This window comes from Suricata suricatta, chromosome 3 (genome assembly GCF_006229205.1).
Source record: "Suricata suricatta isolate VVHF042 chromosome 3, meerkat_22Aug2017_6uvM2_HiC, whole genome shotgun sequence".
NCBI lineage: Eukaryota > Metazoa > Chordata > Mammalia > Carnivora > Herpestidae > Suricata > Suricata suricatta.
In genome coordinates this window covers 123,178,982-123,196,137 of record NC_043702.1, presented here as the reverse complement: position 1 = coordinate 123,196,137, position 17,156 = coordinate 123,178,982, and the positions used below count along the sequence as shown (strand labels likewise).

The 17,156-nt window shown below is 46.2% G+C and overlaps 1 protein-coding gene across 1 annotated transcript in view; it reads left to right on the top strand.

Annotated features, from left to right (window-relative positions):
* The window catches only part of ILDR2 (immunoglobulin like domain containing receptor 2), a 61,736-nt gene that overhangs the window by 37,270 nt on the left and 7,310 nt on the right, over positions 1–17,156 (top strand). Inside the window, exons 5-9 of the mRNA XM_029933353.1 lie at positions 1,746–1,892; positions 2,999–3,175; positions 11,856–11,969; positions 15,719–15,935; positions 16,984–17,147. Of these exons, the coding sequence (XP_029789213.1) occupies positions 1,746–1,892; positions 2,999–3,175; positions 11,856–11,969; positions 15,719–15,935; positions 16,984–17,147 (819 nt within the window). The remainder of the gene's footprint in view (positions 1–1,745; positions 1,893–2,998; positions 3,176–11,855; positions 11,970–15,718; positions 15,936–16,983; positions 17,148–17,156) is intronic.

The following is a 17,156-nucleotide window of genomic DNA, read 5'->3' as shown; positions in this document are numbered from 1 at the left end:
GTATCCAGAGTGCTGTCAGTTTGTACCCATTTGTTCATCACACATAAACGCACACGTACAATGTTACAAAGCATTTCTTCTAACTAGATGTTATATCCCCCAATCCCAAGAGAGAGTTACTGTATTTTTCATATCTGGTCCTGGTCCCTTGAACATCCCTCCCTTTTGACTCCAAGAATCCTTTCATGGATAACAATTTTTTGTTTCTCCAAGGTAACCTGCCAGTCTTTTATCCTTGACTGCTTGACTCAAGACCATTGTAGCTGCCGTGCCACAATGGTCAGCTAGTTCTCAGGGCTCATATCTGTCTCCAGCTACAGAATGTTACTGCATTAATGCCAAGGTCCAGGACAAAGTGCTCAACTATCTCTTGTCCTCAGCAGGAATGTTTTCCAGACCATTCTCACCAGGCGCAGGGCCTTCTCATTTCCTCACTGAAGAGATAGTGACCTGGTTAATTTGAATGTATTTCAGGTGGATGAGTGAGGAGGGACATTCAGGAAATAAGTGCTGGCTTTTTTCTCTGAGGAAATTATGTTCTAGATAAAGGTCAAATAATTTTATCATTATCACAAAACCCTTTATGTAACAAAAATGTCATATTCTCAAGCTCCAACTGAATGTCCACTTAATTGAAGGAATATTTAATAACCAAAATTCAAGGAGAACAATATATACTTAAAGTTCATTGTAAAGGGATTTTTGGTAGAGGGCTTTCAATCAAAATGAATTACATTAATTTTTTGACTCTTAAAGGAACTCATCGCTCACTGTAGTCTGTTCAGGCTATAGGAAGTTGAGTCCTATAGCCAAATCCCAGAAGCATGACACAAGATCACTGGAGGGCCACAGTCCTTTTTATCTAAGCCAAATGAAATTTGTGTCCTTTTTCTTAATCTTTTGGATGAGCAAATGAACTAGAATTTGTGGTCATTCTCTGATAGAGGTGTGGAAATAACAGGAGTTAGCAAACATAGCCAGTAGAGTCACCAAAGCCCTGAGCCATTTTTGCCACAGCTAGGCTGGCTATTTAGTACTGTGAGCCTGTGTGTGATCAAACCAAGCCATTCTTGGGGTATGGGGACATCATATTCTCTACCTGAGTCTTTGCCTCTAGATTTCTCTAGCCATGGTCTGTTCCATAGGTATAAGCAAAAGGTTTCAATCTGAGCCTCAATGGTGAGTACAGGAAGGGTGTTACGGGGGTGGTCAGCAGAGAAAGTAGATGAACACTCAAGGGACCTACACCACTTAAATATGTTCTGGTTTAGACCATGTAGACATAGAGAACTTTTTCTCAGGACTTATATTTTTGTAGATAAGAATAACTTGACCACAAAAGAACATATTCCCAGAATTCACCACTTCATAGCTCAGCCAGCAAATTCCCTCCTTTCCCCAGCCGGAGTCTTTCTGTTCTTGTCCCATACTTGTTCCAACACTACAGATGGTACGGTGAACCTTTTCCCCAGGAGGGGGCCCTGAAGCTCCCCCATCACTTTGTGCTGGTGGTTGTGTGTGCTCAGTACGACCTAGGTAACCTTCTTCCCTCTTCCCTATGCCTCCCCAACCCTGTAAAGTCTGCACTTCTCCCTCCTGAGTCTGGGGGGCTCTGTGCCCTGTTACAAGATACTTATTTCCCCAGATCCCTCCCGCCCACTCCTCTCACAGGAGATCACCATGAGAGTGTGCCTGCCCTGACGGTGGGCCACCTCAACTGTGGGTTTCTCTGTGTGTCCTTCCAGAGTGGGTGTTCGTTGGCCTGGTGATCCTGGGAGTCTTCCTCTTCTTCGTCCTGGTGGGGATCTGCTGGTGCCAGTGCTGCCCTCACAGCTGCTGTTGCTACATCCGCTGCCCATGTTGTCCAGATTCCTGCTGCTGCCCTCAGGCCTGTGAGTAAAGTGACTTGTGGGGAGACATAGAGTGATCGCAAGAAATGTCACCTCTCCATCAGACAGCCGTGTACCCTGAGTTCCTTCTCCACCTCCTTTCCTTCCACCTTAAAAGTTGGTCGTTCCAGGCCCATGTCTCTGCTGGGAGCCCCCGGCCTGAGATGACCGTTGTTTGCCTTCTCACCTGCGCACACCCCTCCACACTTCTTATCCACACCGGTCACCCCTGCCTGTGTGGTTCTCATTGGCACTCTTGGTGAAAGGAAGGGCAGGTTCCAGATGCTCGGGTTGTGGGTGAGGCTTTGGTGCTGTCCTTGGGCACTCAAGCTAGAGCAAAGGTCGCGCCTCTCCTAGGCAGATATCTCCTCTTTTTACAAGAAGAGTATGCAGACTGCAGCTTCTGAGTACCATCCCGCCATGAATGAGTTTTATTTATTCCCATGACAGACGCATCCACAAAGAGACCAGTCCTCACTTGGAGATTCACAATTTTACCTTAATGGCTGAGCCCATATAGCCACTAACTTGGGCACCCCAGCCATAAACCAAATACGTCTTGAAGGAGAAAGACATACATGTATCTTTAAGATCTTTAGGATTAAACCAGTTTCCCAGAAGAGTTAAGTTATTTGCTCTGCCTTTGAGATGACAGAGCAGGGCTGGGTGCAAGCTCACGGCCTGGTTCTAGAAGAGCTTTGGGGTCCTCTTGGAACCCAGCAGGATGGCCTGGTGCTAAGCCTGCTCCGAAAGGACTGAGGCAGCCTACAGATAGCGTGGTTAGCAGAGGGCTGTGCCATCACCGTGAGGCTGCCATGACGGCTCCTAGTACTGCTGAATTACTCACTCACCAAGTACTAAACACTGTAATTCCTTTTGGTGGAGTTGGAGGAGTCCAAGGGGGTGGGGGAGAATGGTTCTGATGAATCAGTTCAGGCCTAGGAGAACACACACACACACATGTGTGCGAGTGCACGCACGCACATGCACACACACACAGGCACCCATCCAAGAGCTCCCAGAAGCGCATGCTCAGGGAGTTTTGGTGTGAGGGTTGTGGAGGGCGGGACCATAATATAATCTCTTTTGCTCTTCGTCTCCCTCCACAGTGTATGAAGCAGGGAAAGCCGCAAAGGCCGGGTACCCTCCCTCTGTCTCCGGTGTCCCCGGCCCTTACTCCATCCCCTCTGTCCCCTTGGGAGGAGCCCCCTCATCCGGCATGCTGATGGACAAGCCGCATCCACCTCCCCTGGCACCAAGTGACCCCACTGGAGGAAGCCACAGTGGTAAATGCAGTTCCGGACTGCCCCGCCCCATGCTCCTCTCTGGCTTCCACTCTGGTTCCTTACTGATAAGAACCCGTCAGCTCAGTGGTTCTTCTTTGGAAAGTGAATGGGATCTCTCTAGCTATATCAGATATCGTCTGGAATGCATGTCAGGCTTTCCAAGGGCTGTGGGATGCCGCTGCTTCCCAGGCTCCTCAGTAACTAAGATGAAAAGGACACCAGGCAAGGTACCCATTGAATGTTCGTCATCCAGTTAATATGTAGTTCTTTCAGCCCTACCTTGTGTCAGGACTGTAGTGCTGTAGTGGGTACTGTGTGGAACAGTAAGAAGTATAGGACACGGTTTACCCAGGAAGCAGTAGGCTCAGCCAGGGAGACGGAATAGACTTTTTTTTAGGGACAGTTAGATGCTGTAAAGAGTATGGTGCTGGGAATTCAATGGAGAAAGAGCTGGAGCAGGTACAGAGTGTTCAGGGAAGAGGTGAATTTGAGCTGGGCCTAGAAGAACACAAAAGGAGAGCAGAGAGGGGGTTCCTGGGCACCCCCAGGAAGGACGCATGGTGGAAGCCTGGGGCTGGAGGAACAGGCTGTGCCTTTGACAAGTCTCCACCCTGGCTGACTGGAATAGAGTGGAAGGCTTTGGTGGGGCCTCATCTGGGTTAGGGAAGGCCTTGAAACCCATCCAGGTGAGCTGGGGCTTGTGCCATGAATAGGCTGGAGCCACTGCAGGCAGGTTCCTGAGTTCTCGGAGAGGTGATGTGCTAACAAGGCAAGTGGTAATGGAAGAGAGTGGGATCGGCAATCCCGAGCTGTGATGTGACTGAAGCCGTTCAGGGGTAGGAGAGGGTCTGGGTCATGATAGAGGCCATGGAAGTTGAAACACACAGGTAAATCTGAGACATACTTCGAAAGAGGAAGCAGGGGCGCCTGGGTGGCTCAGTTGGTTAAGCATCCGACTTCAGCTCAGGTCATGATCTCATGTTCGTGGGTTGGAGCCCCGCATCGGCCTCTGTGCTGACAGCTGGCTCAGAGCCTGGAGCCTGCTTCAGATTCTGTGTCTCCCTCTCTCTCTGACCCTCCCCTGCTTGCACTGTCTCTCTCTGTCTCTCAAAAATAAATAAAAAACATTAAAAATTAAAAAAAAAAGAAAGAGGAAGCACGATGACTTTAGGGAATGAAGGAAAGGGGAGGCTCCAGGATAAGCGCAGGCTGTCCAGTGATGCACATCATAGACAGAATTAAGCAATTGGTAGGGAGAGCTTATTTGGATGGAGATTAGCCCTGGTATTTAGGGCATGATGAAGGTGTGGGTATTGGCAAGGGCACAGGGGGAGAAGGGGTGGAGAGACGGTAAAATGTAGCTTTCCTGGAGGTGTCCGAACAGGATCACAGAGCAGTAAAGGTTAGACGTGTGAAGTCTATTTGGGAGGTAACTTAAATCCCTAGGTGTGGATCAGCCCGTAAGGTTGGTCAAACAGACATTTCTCCCCTGGAACGATCTGGACTTCCTTCAGTGGGCATGGGATGAGTACGCTGCCCACCGAATGAACTGTCAGTGCTGGACCGTGGAAGGAGTGGATATCCTCACTGAGTAATTGGTATTTGCGGGGTTTTTTCCCTTTCCCTGGGACTATTAGTAGAGTTCTGACGTCTGAGCCTGGGAATGAGTCACAGACTGAGAAGTAAAAGTTAATGATCAAGGGCACACAGGGAATTGGAGAGATAAAGACAGTGCAGTTCACTTCCCCAAGGACAGAATGGGCAAAGAGGCATTCATGGAACTTGTCTCATACCCTATTTGTAGCTTCCCCTTCCTCCAGTCTTTTTATCCTTCCTTCCCACCCACCAGAACCCATGCCCTCTTCCTTTTTGAAAATGGATTCTCATAATGAGATGATTATAATTCATAGGGTGACAAATACTTCCTCTCTCCTGATTTCAACCTTTTTCTGGTTCCTGCCATACTAACCAACTACAAGAAGTATCTTGAAAAACACAAACACATATTATCTCCCATAGCAAAGCCCAAGGAAAAGTGGCTCCGGAGTTGTGGATCAGCCCAGGTGGCACCAATGAAAGGGCTTAGTTCTTTATATCTTTTGTTCTGTCCTTCCGGGCTGACTCCCCTTAGGATCCTATGATGACTGCCATAGTTCCAGGCACGAAATGTGTTCAGAGATAGAAAAAGATGTGCCTCCCCCTTGTGCTGCTTTTCTCAAGAGTGAGGAAACCTTTTCCAGAAGCCCTTTCCCCTTCTAATAGTTTTATTGGCAAGAATTGCCAATAAACTTCTTGCAGTTTTATTGGCAAGAGTTGTGTCCTGTGCCCATTTCTACACCAGATTGGCTTGAACTAGTCGAGACTCATCTCTTAGGCCCAAAACACCTAATCACCTTGGAAATGAATGAAATTGGAGAGTTCTGTTAGCAAGCAAAAAGGGGAAGATGCACAACCAATGTTGGCCACAGCTAGTCTGGCCCAGGTTGTCGTTATCTGGTTCACTGCGTCAGGATAGAGTTCCTCGTGATCCCCGGTGGGCACATATCTGTACTCATGGCCCCATGGACAGAATTAGTGATGGCATTTGGTTATTTGTCTGTTAAGAAAATGGTGGCTTAAGCCAATGTTTCATGTTCATTATTTTTTAAAGAATGTTAGAGATTGTAAGAAACGCTGATTTATAAAGATGTAAATTTAGCCTATTTTATTTTATATGTTCAGTTTTAGGGTAATCATCTAGCAACATTGATTTTTCAGATTACACTTGTATACAGTACCCTCTAGAACCCTCTGGGTAGTTGGAAAGGCATCGTGGATGACCTATGTAGAGTACAGCCCGTTCCCACCTGGGAGAGAGAAGAGGCACCTTGATTCCCTCCCCCATTCGTCTTGGCAGCTTCTTGAGACCTCCGTTAAATAGAAGAACCTTCTCCTCCTGTTCTGGTCTGGACTCAGACTCTTCAACTTTGTCAAGGTTCTCTCTTTATTGAGTATCCACACTCCAGCCCAGTGTCCCCTCTCATTGCCAGCCTGTCTTTCTCTCGGGACTCCTTCCTAGTAGCATTCAAAACATGCTTAAATCTCTCCCATTAAAATAAAACAACAATTTGCAAAAAAACCCCGTAGCCCTCAGCTGTTCCTTCCCTTATCCCTTTTCTCCTTTTCATGGCTAAACTCCTTCAATGTTTGGGATATTCCATGTCTCCATTTCCTCTGCCTTTCACCAACTCCTCGACTAACTTGCTATCGTTTTCACTACTCCTAAAACCAGTGCTTGTGAAGATTGCCTTATTGCTAAATCTAATCAATACTTCTCAACTGTCAACCTCCCCTGACTTCTCAAAGCGTTTACCACCCCTGCCCCACTCATCATCCTTTGCCTTCCTCAACACTTTGGTTAGTAATTTTTCCTACTTACTTCTCTATATGCTGGCTGGCCTTCCTCTGTACACAGATGCTGGTGCTCCTGTTTTGTCCAAGGTCCTCTCCCTGGGAAATGTTATCTACTCCGATGGCTTCAATCATTTTTTCTATGCTTGTGACTCCCAGTCACTATCTCCAGTCCCTCTTCTGCTCCTCAGTCCGTATACCCAACTGCCTGGACGTCTCACACGCGTTTCAAACTCAGACTCTAGGAAATTGAATTAATCTGCTGTTTTTCGACTTCACATCTCTTCTTCACTTCCCTCATCCAGCTGGTCACCTGGTCCCTCAGATTATACCTCAATATAACCTTGACTCGGTTTACTTTCCCCCATCTATACTGTACTATCCTAGTCCTTGCTACCGTCACCTCTCACCTTGATTAATGCAACTGTCTCCTACACTGGCTTCCCACCGCTACTCCTGCCTTGTTCTAATTCATTTTCACATCTACCTGGCCTCCACTCATTCTTCTTACAAAAGAATTGAGTAGGCAAGTCGGGTTTTGAAATGTCATTTTCAAAACTAATAAGGATATGTGTCTATATATATGCCTACTGTATGTATACAGAGAATATGCAAATTTTAAACATCACTTCTCCCACAACTGAGCTGCTGTCACCCTGGGGGTGGAATCTGGCACCTGTTCCATCATCCATAAACAGCCTTACTTAGCTCATTAAGATAGGACAGGAAAAACAAGGCTATATCCATGGGTATCTGCCTTAGAGACTTCTTTTGCAAGTTTTACAAGTTAGACTTGGCTGTCTAATTTCTCTAAGGAGAAATTAACTGAAAAATAGCTTATTTTCAGTTAACTGGGTCAAACATATCAGCTCAACTACTTTAACAATAAGAATTTTTGTAGTTTGGCATCGAAATGAATATCCCACTATTCCCTCTCCACTAGAACCAAAGTTGCTAAGGCTAATAATCGATGAGAGGAGCTGAACTATGAAGAGCCACACCAACCAAAGGACTTGGAGCAGCCAGAACTTGAAAAGATAAATAAATCCTCCACCCACGCTAAACTGAAACATCACTGGGGAAAAAGTCATTTTCCAAAAAGTGCTGGACTTTGGTCAATAGTCTGGGGTCTGTTTTATTAAGCTATTGCCATATGTCAGAGTTTTCCTGGATCTTCAGGCCAAATACAGATAAAAATCAACCTGACACCATTTTATTTGTTCTCAAATCAAGAAAAATTTAATGAATGCCCACGAATTTTCCCTTGCAGAATTTGCAGCCTAGCAAAATGGGCCCTGGGGGGTTGTGGATGGAAATAAAATGAGTAAAACAATACAAAGCAGTATATGACGAGACTGTTCTCTGCTGCAAACTCAGAGAAGGAAAAGTCTCACCTGCCGGGAGGGATGAAGAAAGGTTTTCTGGTTTTTAAATGCTCCTGAGCATATATGTGACACAGAGCCAGATTCTGCCAGGATGAGAGAACTAGTGTTAGTTCTAGTTTTAGTGTGTTACACAGTCAAACTTAGTTTTTGAATTAAAAAAAAAGAAATACCTTTTTACAGGGAGAATTGCCTAGCTTTTTAGCTACTGCAACCGAATAGATGATACCTCTAAAGTCTAAATATCAATAATTGGGGGCTCTGTCGGGCTCTGTGCTGACAGCTAGCTCAGAGCCTGGAGCCTGCTTCAGATTCTGTCTCCCTCTCTTTCTGACTCTCCCCTGCTCACACTGTCTCTGTCTCTCAAAAATAAATTTAAAAAACCATAAATAAATAAATAAATACCAATAATTTGCCTTTGTCCTTGGCATACTAGAGGGATTTAGATTTCTGACGACATTAGCTGTGTGACTGAGAAGGCGAGGCAGAAAGTTTCCATTCCAGTGCAGTCTCTTTATAATGCCGGTATTGGAACGCGAGACAACAGTCTTCATGTGAGGCTGTAGATAGTATAGATATCTTCATGATAGTGTAGATAGTATAGATAGCTTCATGTGAGGCTGTAGATACTATAACTTTTCAGGGACATGATAACCTGTGCATACATAATCAAATCTGTCTCACAAGGAGGAGTGTAATTTGTTATAATGACACGGAAAACAATCTATGCTCTACTCTAAGTTGCAATTAACAGAGAGGTTTCCTGCTGTTACTCAGAGGGGCAGCCATCTCTCACCTCTAGGGAACAGCAGGTATATTGTTCCAAAAAGCAACAACCCCCCACCTCTGCTCTATCTCCGTATGACTGAATGTTTACCATAACAGTGCTTCACATAGTTAGAACACCTAGCTAAAGCCATAGCTCAGGTAGGGTGGGCCCCTTCCCTAATGCCTATACACATGCTAGTTTTCTCCTTTAAAAAATAACCATCAATAATAACAACAAAACTGACCTAAACCTTGCTGCTCCCTCAAGTTATCATTCAAGTTCTCTGCTTCCTGGCCAAAACCCTCTAACCAACCAACCACATGGCTGCTTCTGCCTTACTCTGCAATCCCTTGTAATGTAGTTTCTGTTCCTGATTTCTGTCCATTTGTTCATTCGTTCATTTATTCATTCATTCATACAAACACCTGTTTTGAGTGTCTCCAATGTGCTAGGCTCTGTGCTAGTGCTGGGAATGCAGACAGAACTGGTCCTTGTCCTCAGGAAGTTTAGATTCTAGAGAGGGAGACTCTACAGAAAATACTCTTTCCAAAGAAATCATTACCTCCAACATCATCCCCAGACTATAGCACCAGTTCAGCTCAAAGTGCCTAGAAAGCACTGCCCTGGGCTTTACACTGATCTAGAATAAGAATTCTTTCCCTTCAAAAATCTTTGGGAAGATTAGACATTTCTAGGGGCACCTGGGTGGCTCAGTTTGTTGAGCCTCCAACTTTGGCTCAGGTCATGATCTCACAGTTCGTAAGTTCGAGCCCCACATTGGGCTCTGTGCTGACAGCATGGAGCCTGGAGCCCACTTCGAGTTCTGTGTCTCTCCCTCTGTCTGCCCTCCCCTGCTCATTCTCTCTCTCTCTCTCTCTCTCTCTCTCAAAAACAAATAAACATTTAAAAAATAACTTAAAATGATTAGACATTTCTACAAATAACTTGGAACAAACTAGAACGTATTGAAGGCCATAGTGAAAGTTCAAGGTAAATGATTTGTAAGAGAGAAATGAGCTGGAGAGAGAGAAGAAATAGAACTTTCTAGCTATGAGAATCAGAGAACGTTTTTTGAACGTGGGGCCATTCGAGCTGCCCCTAATAATGACAAAGAACTCAGAGTACTCTACTGATTTGGTCTTTGTTGTCTTCTTTTTGTTCCTTTTTAAATTTTTTCTGTATCTGTCTTCTCTTCCTTGTGAAGAGAAAGGTTGGGAAGATTTAAAGTTTGGGAAGTCTTAGTTGCATGCTATGGACCTTAGACCCGGGTCCTTGAGAGGTCATCATTTATTTGAGGCCCGTCAATAAACCAGCAGCATGCCTACAGATTCCCAGCTCCCTACTTGCTAGCGCTGTGTTTCATGCATCAGACATAGCAGTGCCGTGGGATAATTGCATCTTAATTGAAGGGTCTGTGCTACTCTGTAAACGCCTCTGCAGAGATGGAAGAGTGTGTAGCTTGATAAATAAAACCATTCCTACTAATAATTGCTTCTGCATAAGGATTATGGATCTAACCTCCAGGAGAAGGTGCCACTTAAAAGCATGTGCTGAGATTCATTAGGTTTTTTTTTTTTAAGTAATTCCACAATTTGAGATGAATCTGAACTGCCCAGAATGTTCTCATATAGAAAAGCAGTGCACCTGCAAACGGGTGTGGGGGCGTTCTTTCAGTTTTCAGTGCCAGGGCTATGATCAGGGTGCTGCGAATGCTGTTATTTTAATCTTCCATGGATATAATTTGTGTGCAGGACTTAGTCCACAGCCAGGGTAAGGTGACCAGAAAGCAGGGAGCAGAGTCCCCTCTGGAGGCACGTGCAGTCTTGTGGTTTCTTTATGGTCTTCACCCTGCTCTGGGAGCAGAGAACAGCAGGGATGGGGTCACTTGCTTCCATACTTTTGTAGGGTCCTGACCGGCCAGAAGATAGGACTCCATTTTGAATCCTACCACCCAGGGCACACCTACGAGCATTTCCTACTCTGGGCTTTCTTGCCTTCCTCTTCTGTCTTTCCTACCACCCCTGCTCCTAGGATTCAGAGAAGCTTCAGTCGGACTACATGGCTCCAGCCCTGGTGCTGCCAGTTATTCTTGAGCAAGTTATGAAATCCCTCTGAATTAAAGTTTTCTCAACCATAAAATGAGGCTATAGAAACTTCATTAGGGGTTGTGAGGAATGAATGTCTATTAAAGCATGTAGCTCAGGACCTAGCACATTTACAGTGCCCAATGAGTGTTGTCTCTTGCCATTATTGTCCTGTACCCATCCCATTCCCTCCCTTCTCTTTCTCTCCTTTCCGTTATCTGCGAAGATTAGACTTGCCTGTGTCTGATCACCCTTGGGGCTGGTATTGGATTTGACTGATACTTAAGTGGTATGGGGCTTACACAGCCTTTGTGCCTGACAACATGAGTGATGGGAATGTAGGAGATGGTATTGTCTCCCAGGCTTTGGTTTTGTTTTTCTATTAAGCCCTGAAAATAACACCTCGTTGTGACCCATGAATTTATCATGTCTAGAATATGGTATTCCACTTCCTAAAAGGAAAATGTTAAAGAAATAAATGGAACCATACTTAGCAATCCATGTAGTTTGCATTTACTTTGCCCAAATGTATATTATGGCCTTTAATTCCAGTTATGGAATTTTTGCTTCATCTCCCAGGAAACTAGAGGCTTTCAAGCCACCTTTGTCAAGGTCCCTGATGTTTGGCTGCCTGTTTTATTTACAGGTGCTCCCACCAAGTGAAGATATGATCCTCAGATGGTATAGAGTGATCTGTCTAGAAAATGGTCTTTTTTTTTTTTTTTTTTTAGTGTGAGTATACTTCCCTGAGCTTTGAGAAGACGAGCTTTAAGTGGAGCTATGGGAGGTCAGAAAGTAGGAAGCAGAACTTAACAAATGACCCAAAAAATACTGTAATAGGACTTTGTTATTTACCTGCTGTTCCTCCATTTTAGGGCCACCATCTCATAAAAGGGATCTCAGGTATGGTTCCATAAGTATAAATATAGATGACTATTTCTGGGTGATTTCAAAAAGAGTTGTTACAAGTGGGAACCATGTTTTTCACTTGATAAAATAAATGGAGGGCCCCCTCCTGCTTTTGTCAGCTCACCTTCCTGTCCTTTCCTTAACAGTTCGCAAAGGCTACCGGATCCAGGCTGACAAAGAGAGAGACTCTATGAAGGTCCTGTACTACGTCGAGAAGGAGCTGGCTCAGTTTGATCCAGCCAGAAGGATGAGAGGCAGATGTGAGCATCCGTTCTGTGTGATCTGTGCATCATGCAGGAGTACAAAGCTAAAGGGGATGTGGGGGATATCAAACTTGGGCAGCCCTGAGCTCTCAGGGTTAGAACGAGCAGGGGTGTTGGTGACATCCTGAGGAAAGTAGCTTCCAGGTACACAGAAGGGAGAGAAAGCGCTTCTGGTGAGGAGTAGAGCAAGTGCGTACCACCTTGGTTTACGTTGTGTCTCCCCATGGGCCAGCCGGCATTGGTGGGCCTGTGCCATCCTGGGCTTGGAAATGTTTTATTCAAAGAGTCTCTCCCTACTACTCTCTTTAAAATATATTCAAAATAATGACAAAAAGTGTGAGTTTTTCCCCCAGCATGAAAGCCCCCATCGTTGAACAACAGTCCAGCTGCTAACTTGCTAAACGGGAGGCCTCAATGAAAGTGAAAGAACAAGTCTGCCAAATGAATCTGCAAAAAAGAGGCCTAAGATCCTCTGAGATCCACAGCAGCAGAGATTGAGGGGCTAGCAAGGAGGCTGTCCGTCCTGTCAAGGGAACTTTTAAATACTGAGCTGCAGGGCCCCAGCCTTCAGTCATTCACAGCCCTTGGACACTTTGCAGCTGACACAGCTGATTATTTGGAGTGGATTCCGAATTACCATCCCCGATGAGAGGCAGCACAGGGCAGGGCTGACACAGATTCGCTAATTATCAGAGGGTGCTGGCGGGCATGGTAGTAAGGTCACTGTGTGTCTCACTCTGAACCCTCTTTGCCTTGGAAGCACGGAGAGACTTGATGGAGTTGTTGGGGAAACAGTCCCAGACTAGAGGCACTTTATTCAGATTAAGGACAACATATTCCTCCCAGTTTGCAATGCTAAATCCATCCTGTCTGAGCTAAAGCCATTGCTGCAGCCTCCCACCGCACTAACTATAAAAAGACAATCTCCAGATTGGAATGTCAGGAATGCAGATGTCAGTGCACTTGACAAGTTAGTTGTAATGTGTTGTCATGGAGCCCTGTAAGGGGACAGAGATAGGGATCTAGGAGAAGGAGACTGGGAGGAAATCTGTGAATCCCACAGCTCAGAGAAAAGGTTAAAAACAGGTTAAAACTAAAAGGATGAATGCTGGTGTAGGAGATGTCTCCTGCCTACCTGGATGGTCTCGGGGACTGACAGGTCATTAATGTAATGGACTACTGGCATTCAAGGGGACCTTAAAGATGGGAGAGAGTCTTTGCAGGGTACAGATGATGAGATAGAAGCCCAGGGGGTTGAAGTGACAAGACCAGGATTAGCACCCAGCTCTTCTGATTCCCAGTCCTGTGCTCTTTACACAAATTTTTAAGCAAACTGGGGGGTTCTGTGACTGCAGCAGTCGTTTTTGTTTGGCGATCACAGCCTTTTACTTCCTAGTATGTTAGAGCTGAAGAGACTGAGGTTGTTGATCTACCTCCCTCACTTCACAGAGAAGGGTGGCACGAGGGAAAGGAACCAGTGCTGGGAGCTTAGTGCCAGTGCTAGAACTGGAACCCAGATTTCCTGGGACCTGCAGGTTGACATTACAATAATTGCACAGAGATAAAGTAGGAATATAGTTCACTTGACTTGGAGAGTTCTCTTCCTGAAGAGCAGAGTAAACCCTGGCGTGGATCATGAACAGGGGACCGTCCTGATGATCTCATTGTAAAATGGATCTCCTGGTTTTAGGTTGTGGCAAGATTCTGTAAGAACTGGGAATTTCAAGTTCATGAATTTGCTAGCCAGTGAGATCCTTACTCTTCTTGCCCCTTGTAAGTCGGGGTTGCTCTTGGGATGTTTTTAACCCAGAATCCCAGACTACAGTTACCAGGGTGAATACGTTGCACCTCTTGTTTTTGTAAAAACCTTGTATTGGAATAGAGCTATTGTCTGTGGCTCCTTTGGTGCCACAACAGCAGGGTGAAGAATTGTGACAATACGGCTTTCCAAACCTAAAATACTTGCTATCTAGCCCTTTACAGACAAAGTTTGTCTCTCCTGTCCTAGAGTTTCCTTATTCGGTGTTTGTGAGGCAGGGATGTTGAGTGTATGTTCAGTGTGGCAGAAATGTCAGAGCAGCATGCATCCTAGACACTCCACCTCTAAGAATGTGGAACAGAGCCAGCCCCCTCACTACGTGGAGAAGGGGCAAAAGTCCATTATTCCCTGAAGTTAAAGGAAAGTTCTGAGCCAACAGTGTGATTGTTCAATAGTGTCACTTGATGCATTTTATAGTTCACCTCTGTGCTGTTCCCAGGATATTAGAATTCACTGAGATCATGAGAAAAGGAAGGTTCTAGATGTTTTTAGTCAGTAGTATCTGAGTTATTTTCCTTTAAAACGGGAGCTAACTAGTCCATTCTCCTTAGAAAGAGGAAAAGGCTTAAAATTAGATTATAATTGAAAACCAACTGATTGCATGACCAAAATGAATGGCATTCCCAGTAAGCCCAGACCTGGTGAAACAGGACAGGCATGCTGTCTGTGCAGTGGTGGGGAGGCCCTTACTTTCCTCCATGGGGAGAGTCAGCAAAATTCTCTTCTCCTCCCAGGACTGTTGGGGGGAGGGAGGAGTAGAGGGGAAGCAAGGCACATATTTGTGCTGCTCACATCCTATCTTGGCTTACCTTTTGCTCTACAGCCAGGCCTTACACTTTGTAAATGTTGATTTTGATAATATTTTTAAGTTCTAACCAAAGGATTTTAGAAAACAAATGGATCCAGTTACATTAGAAATAGATTCGCTAGATGTGTTTTTTAAGTAAAATGATATTCAATCCATTTCAAAGTTCTATAAATAAATAGTTGGGGTGGTTTTTTTTTTTTCCAGACTGCAATTCTGGTCTTATTCACAAGTGCTTTTGCAAAATGCTACTTAGGGCACTTCAGGAAATGAGAAAACTGTGACCATCCCCTCCTTACGATTTTGCAGGAGGAGTACAAGCGGAAGCCCCTAGTGCAGCCCAATCCCCCTTTCCTCCCCCTACCTCTGCATAACTGTCCTAGCCACCCATGGCTGCATGCTCGTGAATCCTCTTTAGGGAGGCAAAGAAGTCTTTGTAGGCCCTGGAAATGGACTTGGTGCCAGTTGGGAAGGATATTCCAGGTTCCTGGATGAGTATCCAGAAAGAGAAGAATGGATACTAGGTTTGCAATCCCTCTGATCCTGTGGATCCCTCTGTCGTGAGGGGGACAGCTGCACAACATGAGGGGGACAGCTGTACCACGTGAGGGGGACAGCTGCATGAGGCTGGAATGGGGTTCCTTGAAAGCATGGGGCTGTACCGGCTCTGAAGGCCCATCTTGGGACTCAGACAACAGTAGGGAAGGTTTTGCGAACTATGACTTCTCTTTTTGCCCCTTTTGGTTCAACATGCCTGGGATCCTCATGGCTTCTACAGAATTATACAAGAAGGAAAATACTAGAACAAGGATGGTGCTGCACTAGGAGGAAACAAGCTGCAAAAGAGCCCAAGTTCTGGGAGGCATGCCTTAGGTGGAGCAGTAACAACTGTTTTCCCATCCTAAGAACAGAGAATGGAGGAAGGCTTCCTCTTTATGAGCAAGGGGGCTTTTGGACAGAGACAGTTCCCGCTGAGCTAGGAACACAAATACCATTAGTTCAACCCTGGACAGGATTGAGGCCTTTAGGAGGGGGTTTCCCCAGAGCCTGGGTCTCAGCCCTTAACAGAGTTCCCATCCCGATAGGTAGAAAGCGGTGGCATGTCTGGCTTTGTCCCTGCAGATAACAACACCATCTCCGAACTCAGCTCCCTGCATGACGAGGACAGCAATTTCCGCCAGGCGTACCACCAGATGAGAAGCAAGCAGTTCCCTGTGTCGGGGGATTTGGAGAGCAGTCCTGACTACTGGTCAGGTGTCATGGGAGGCAGCAGCGGGGCCAGCCGGGGGCCCTCGGCCATGGAGTATAACAAAGAGGATCGGGAGAGCTTCAGGCACAGGTAAAGGTGGCTGCAACGGGCGGCTCTGGGGCTGGGTGTGAGGTGGCTGGAGCCCCGAGGCTGTTATTATCTGATAGCATCTCTGTCTCCCCTTCTAGGTTGTCCTGCCACATCTCTCTTGGGGCTATTGAACATCCCCTTCTCATATTTATTAAGCCAGGGAACACTTATGACACCATGTGTGGAAGTAATCATTCAAGGCCCTTTGAAATGGGCACCTTATTGAGCCTTAATGAACCTTATTAACTAGGTCCCTTATTAACCTTATTAACATTTCTCTGCCCTTCTCATAATATTTTACCCTCTAACCTCTAAAACTCCCCACCCATCACTCCTGTCATTTGATCATTGTTACGTTTAAGGTAAAATGCCAAACATGTTATACTGCTGTATTTGATTCTCATAACTCAAAGGCAGGTACTATTAATGGTCCCATTTTAAGTTGGGGTTGGGGAGAGGAGGGACTGAAATTTACAGATGTTAAGGAGCGTAGTAGAGTCACATGACCGATGAATATGGGAGGCCAAGATGGGCACCTTGTTTTGTGTTGCTGCTTCCCGCTGAATAGCACCATCACCATTTCCCTGTCCTTTATCTTGAGGACACTAGACATTGTCTTTTTCTCAGAAAGACCAAATGCAGGGAACTTGCAGAGAGAAGTTAGCACTGGGCTCTGAGGGAGGAAAAGGACTCTGTAGATCACCAAAGAATACGGTGTGTATTGCAAGCCAGCCCACCCACGCTGGCTTTGAGGGTGTGAGGAGACATGTGGCTGTCATCCACAAGTCACATAGAGATGATTGGACGGCCCCACCGTGTGTTTCAACGCCATATAGATCACGGAGTATTTTTATCTCACAACTCCATCCTGATCCTTGGCCCGAATTCAGGAGCTAGCCACAGTCGCCCTCGCTTTACTGTTTGAGAGTCCGAGGAGCCAGAGGCGTCCAGGCTGCTCGTGGCGCCCTCGGGCCCCCCGCGGACGCGCAGACCCCGGTTGGCGGGCCAGGCCCGGCTGACCGCCGTCTCCTCTGCCCTCTGCCCTCAGCCAGCAGCGCTCCAAGTCGGAGATGCTGTCCCGGAAGAACTTCGCCGCCGGGGTGCCGGCCGTCTCGATGGACGAGCTGGCCGCCTTCGCCGACTCGTACGGCGCGCGCTCCCGCAGGGCCGACGGCGACAGCCACGAGGCGCGGGGCGGGGGCCGCTTCGAGCGCTCGGAGG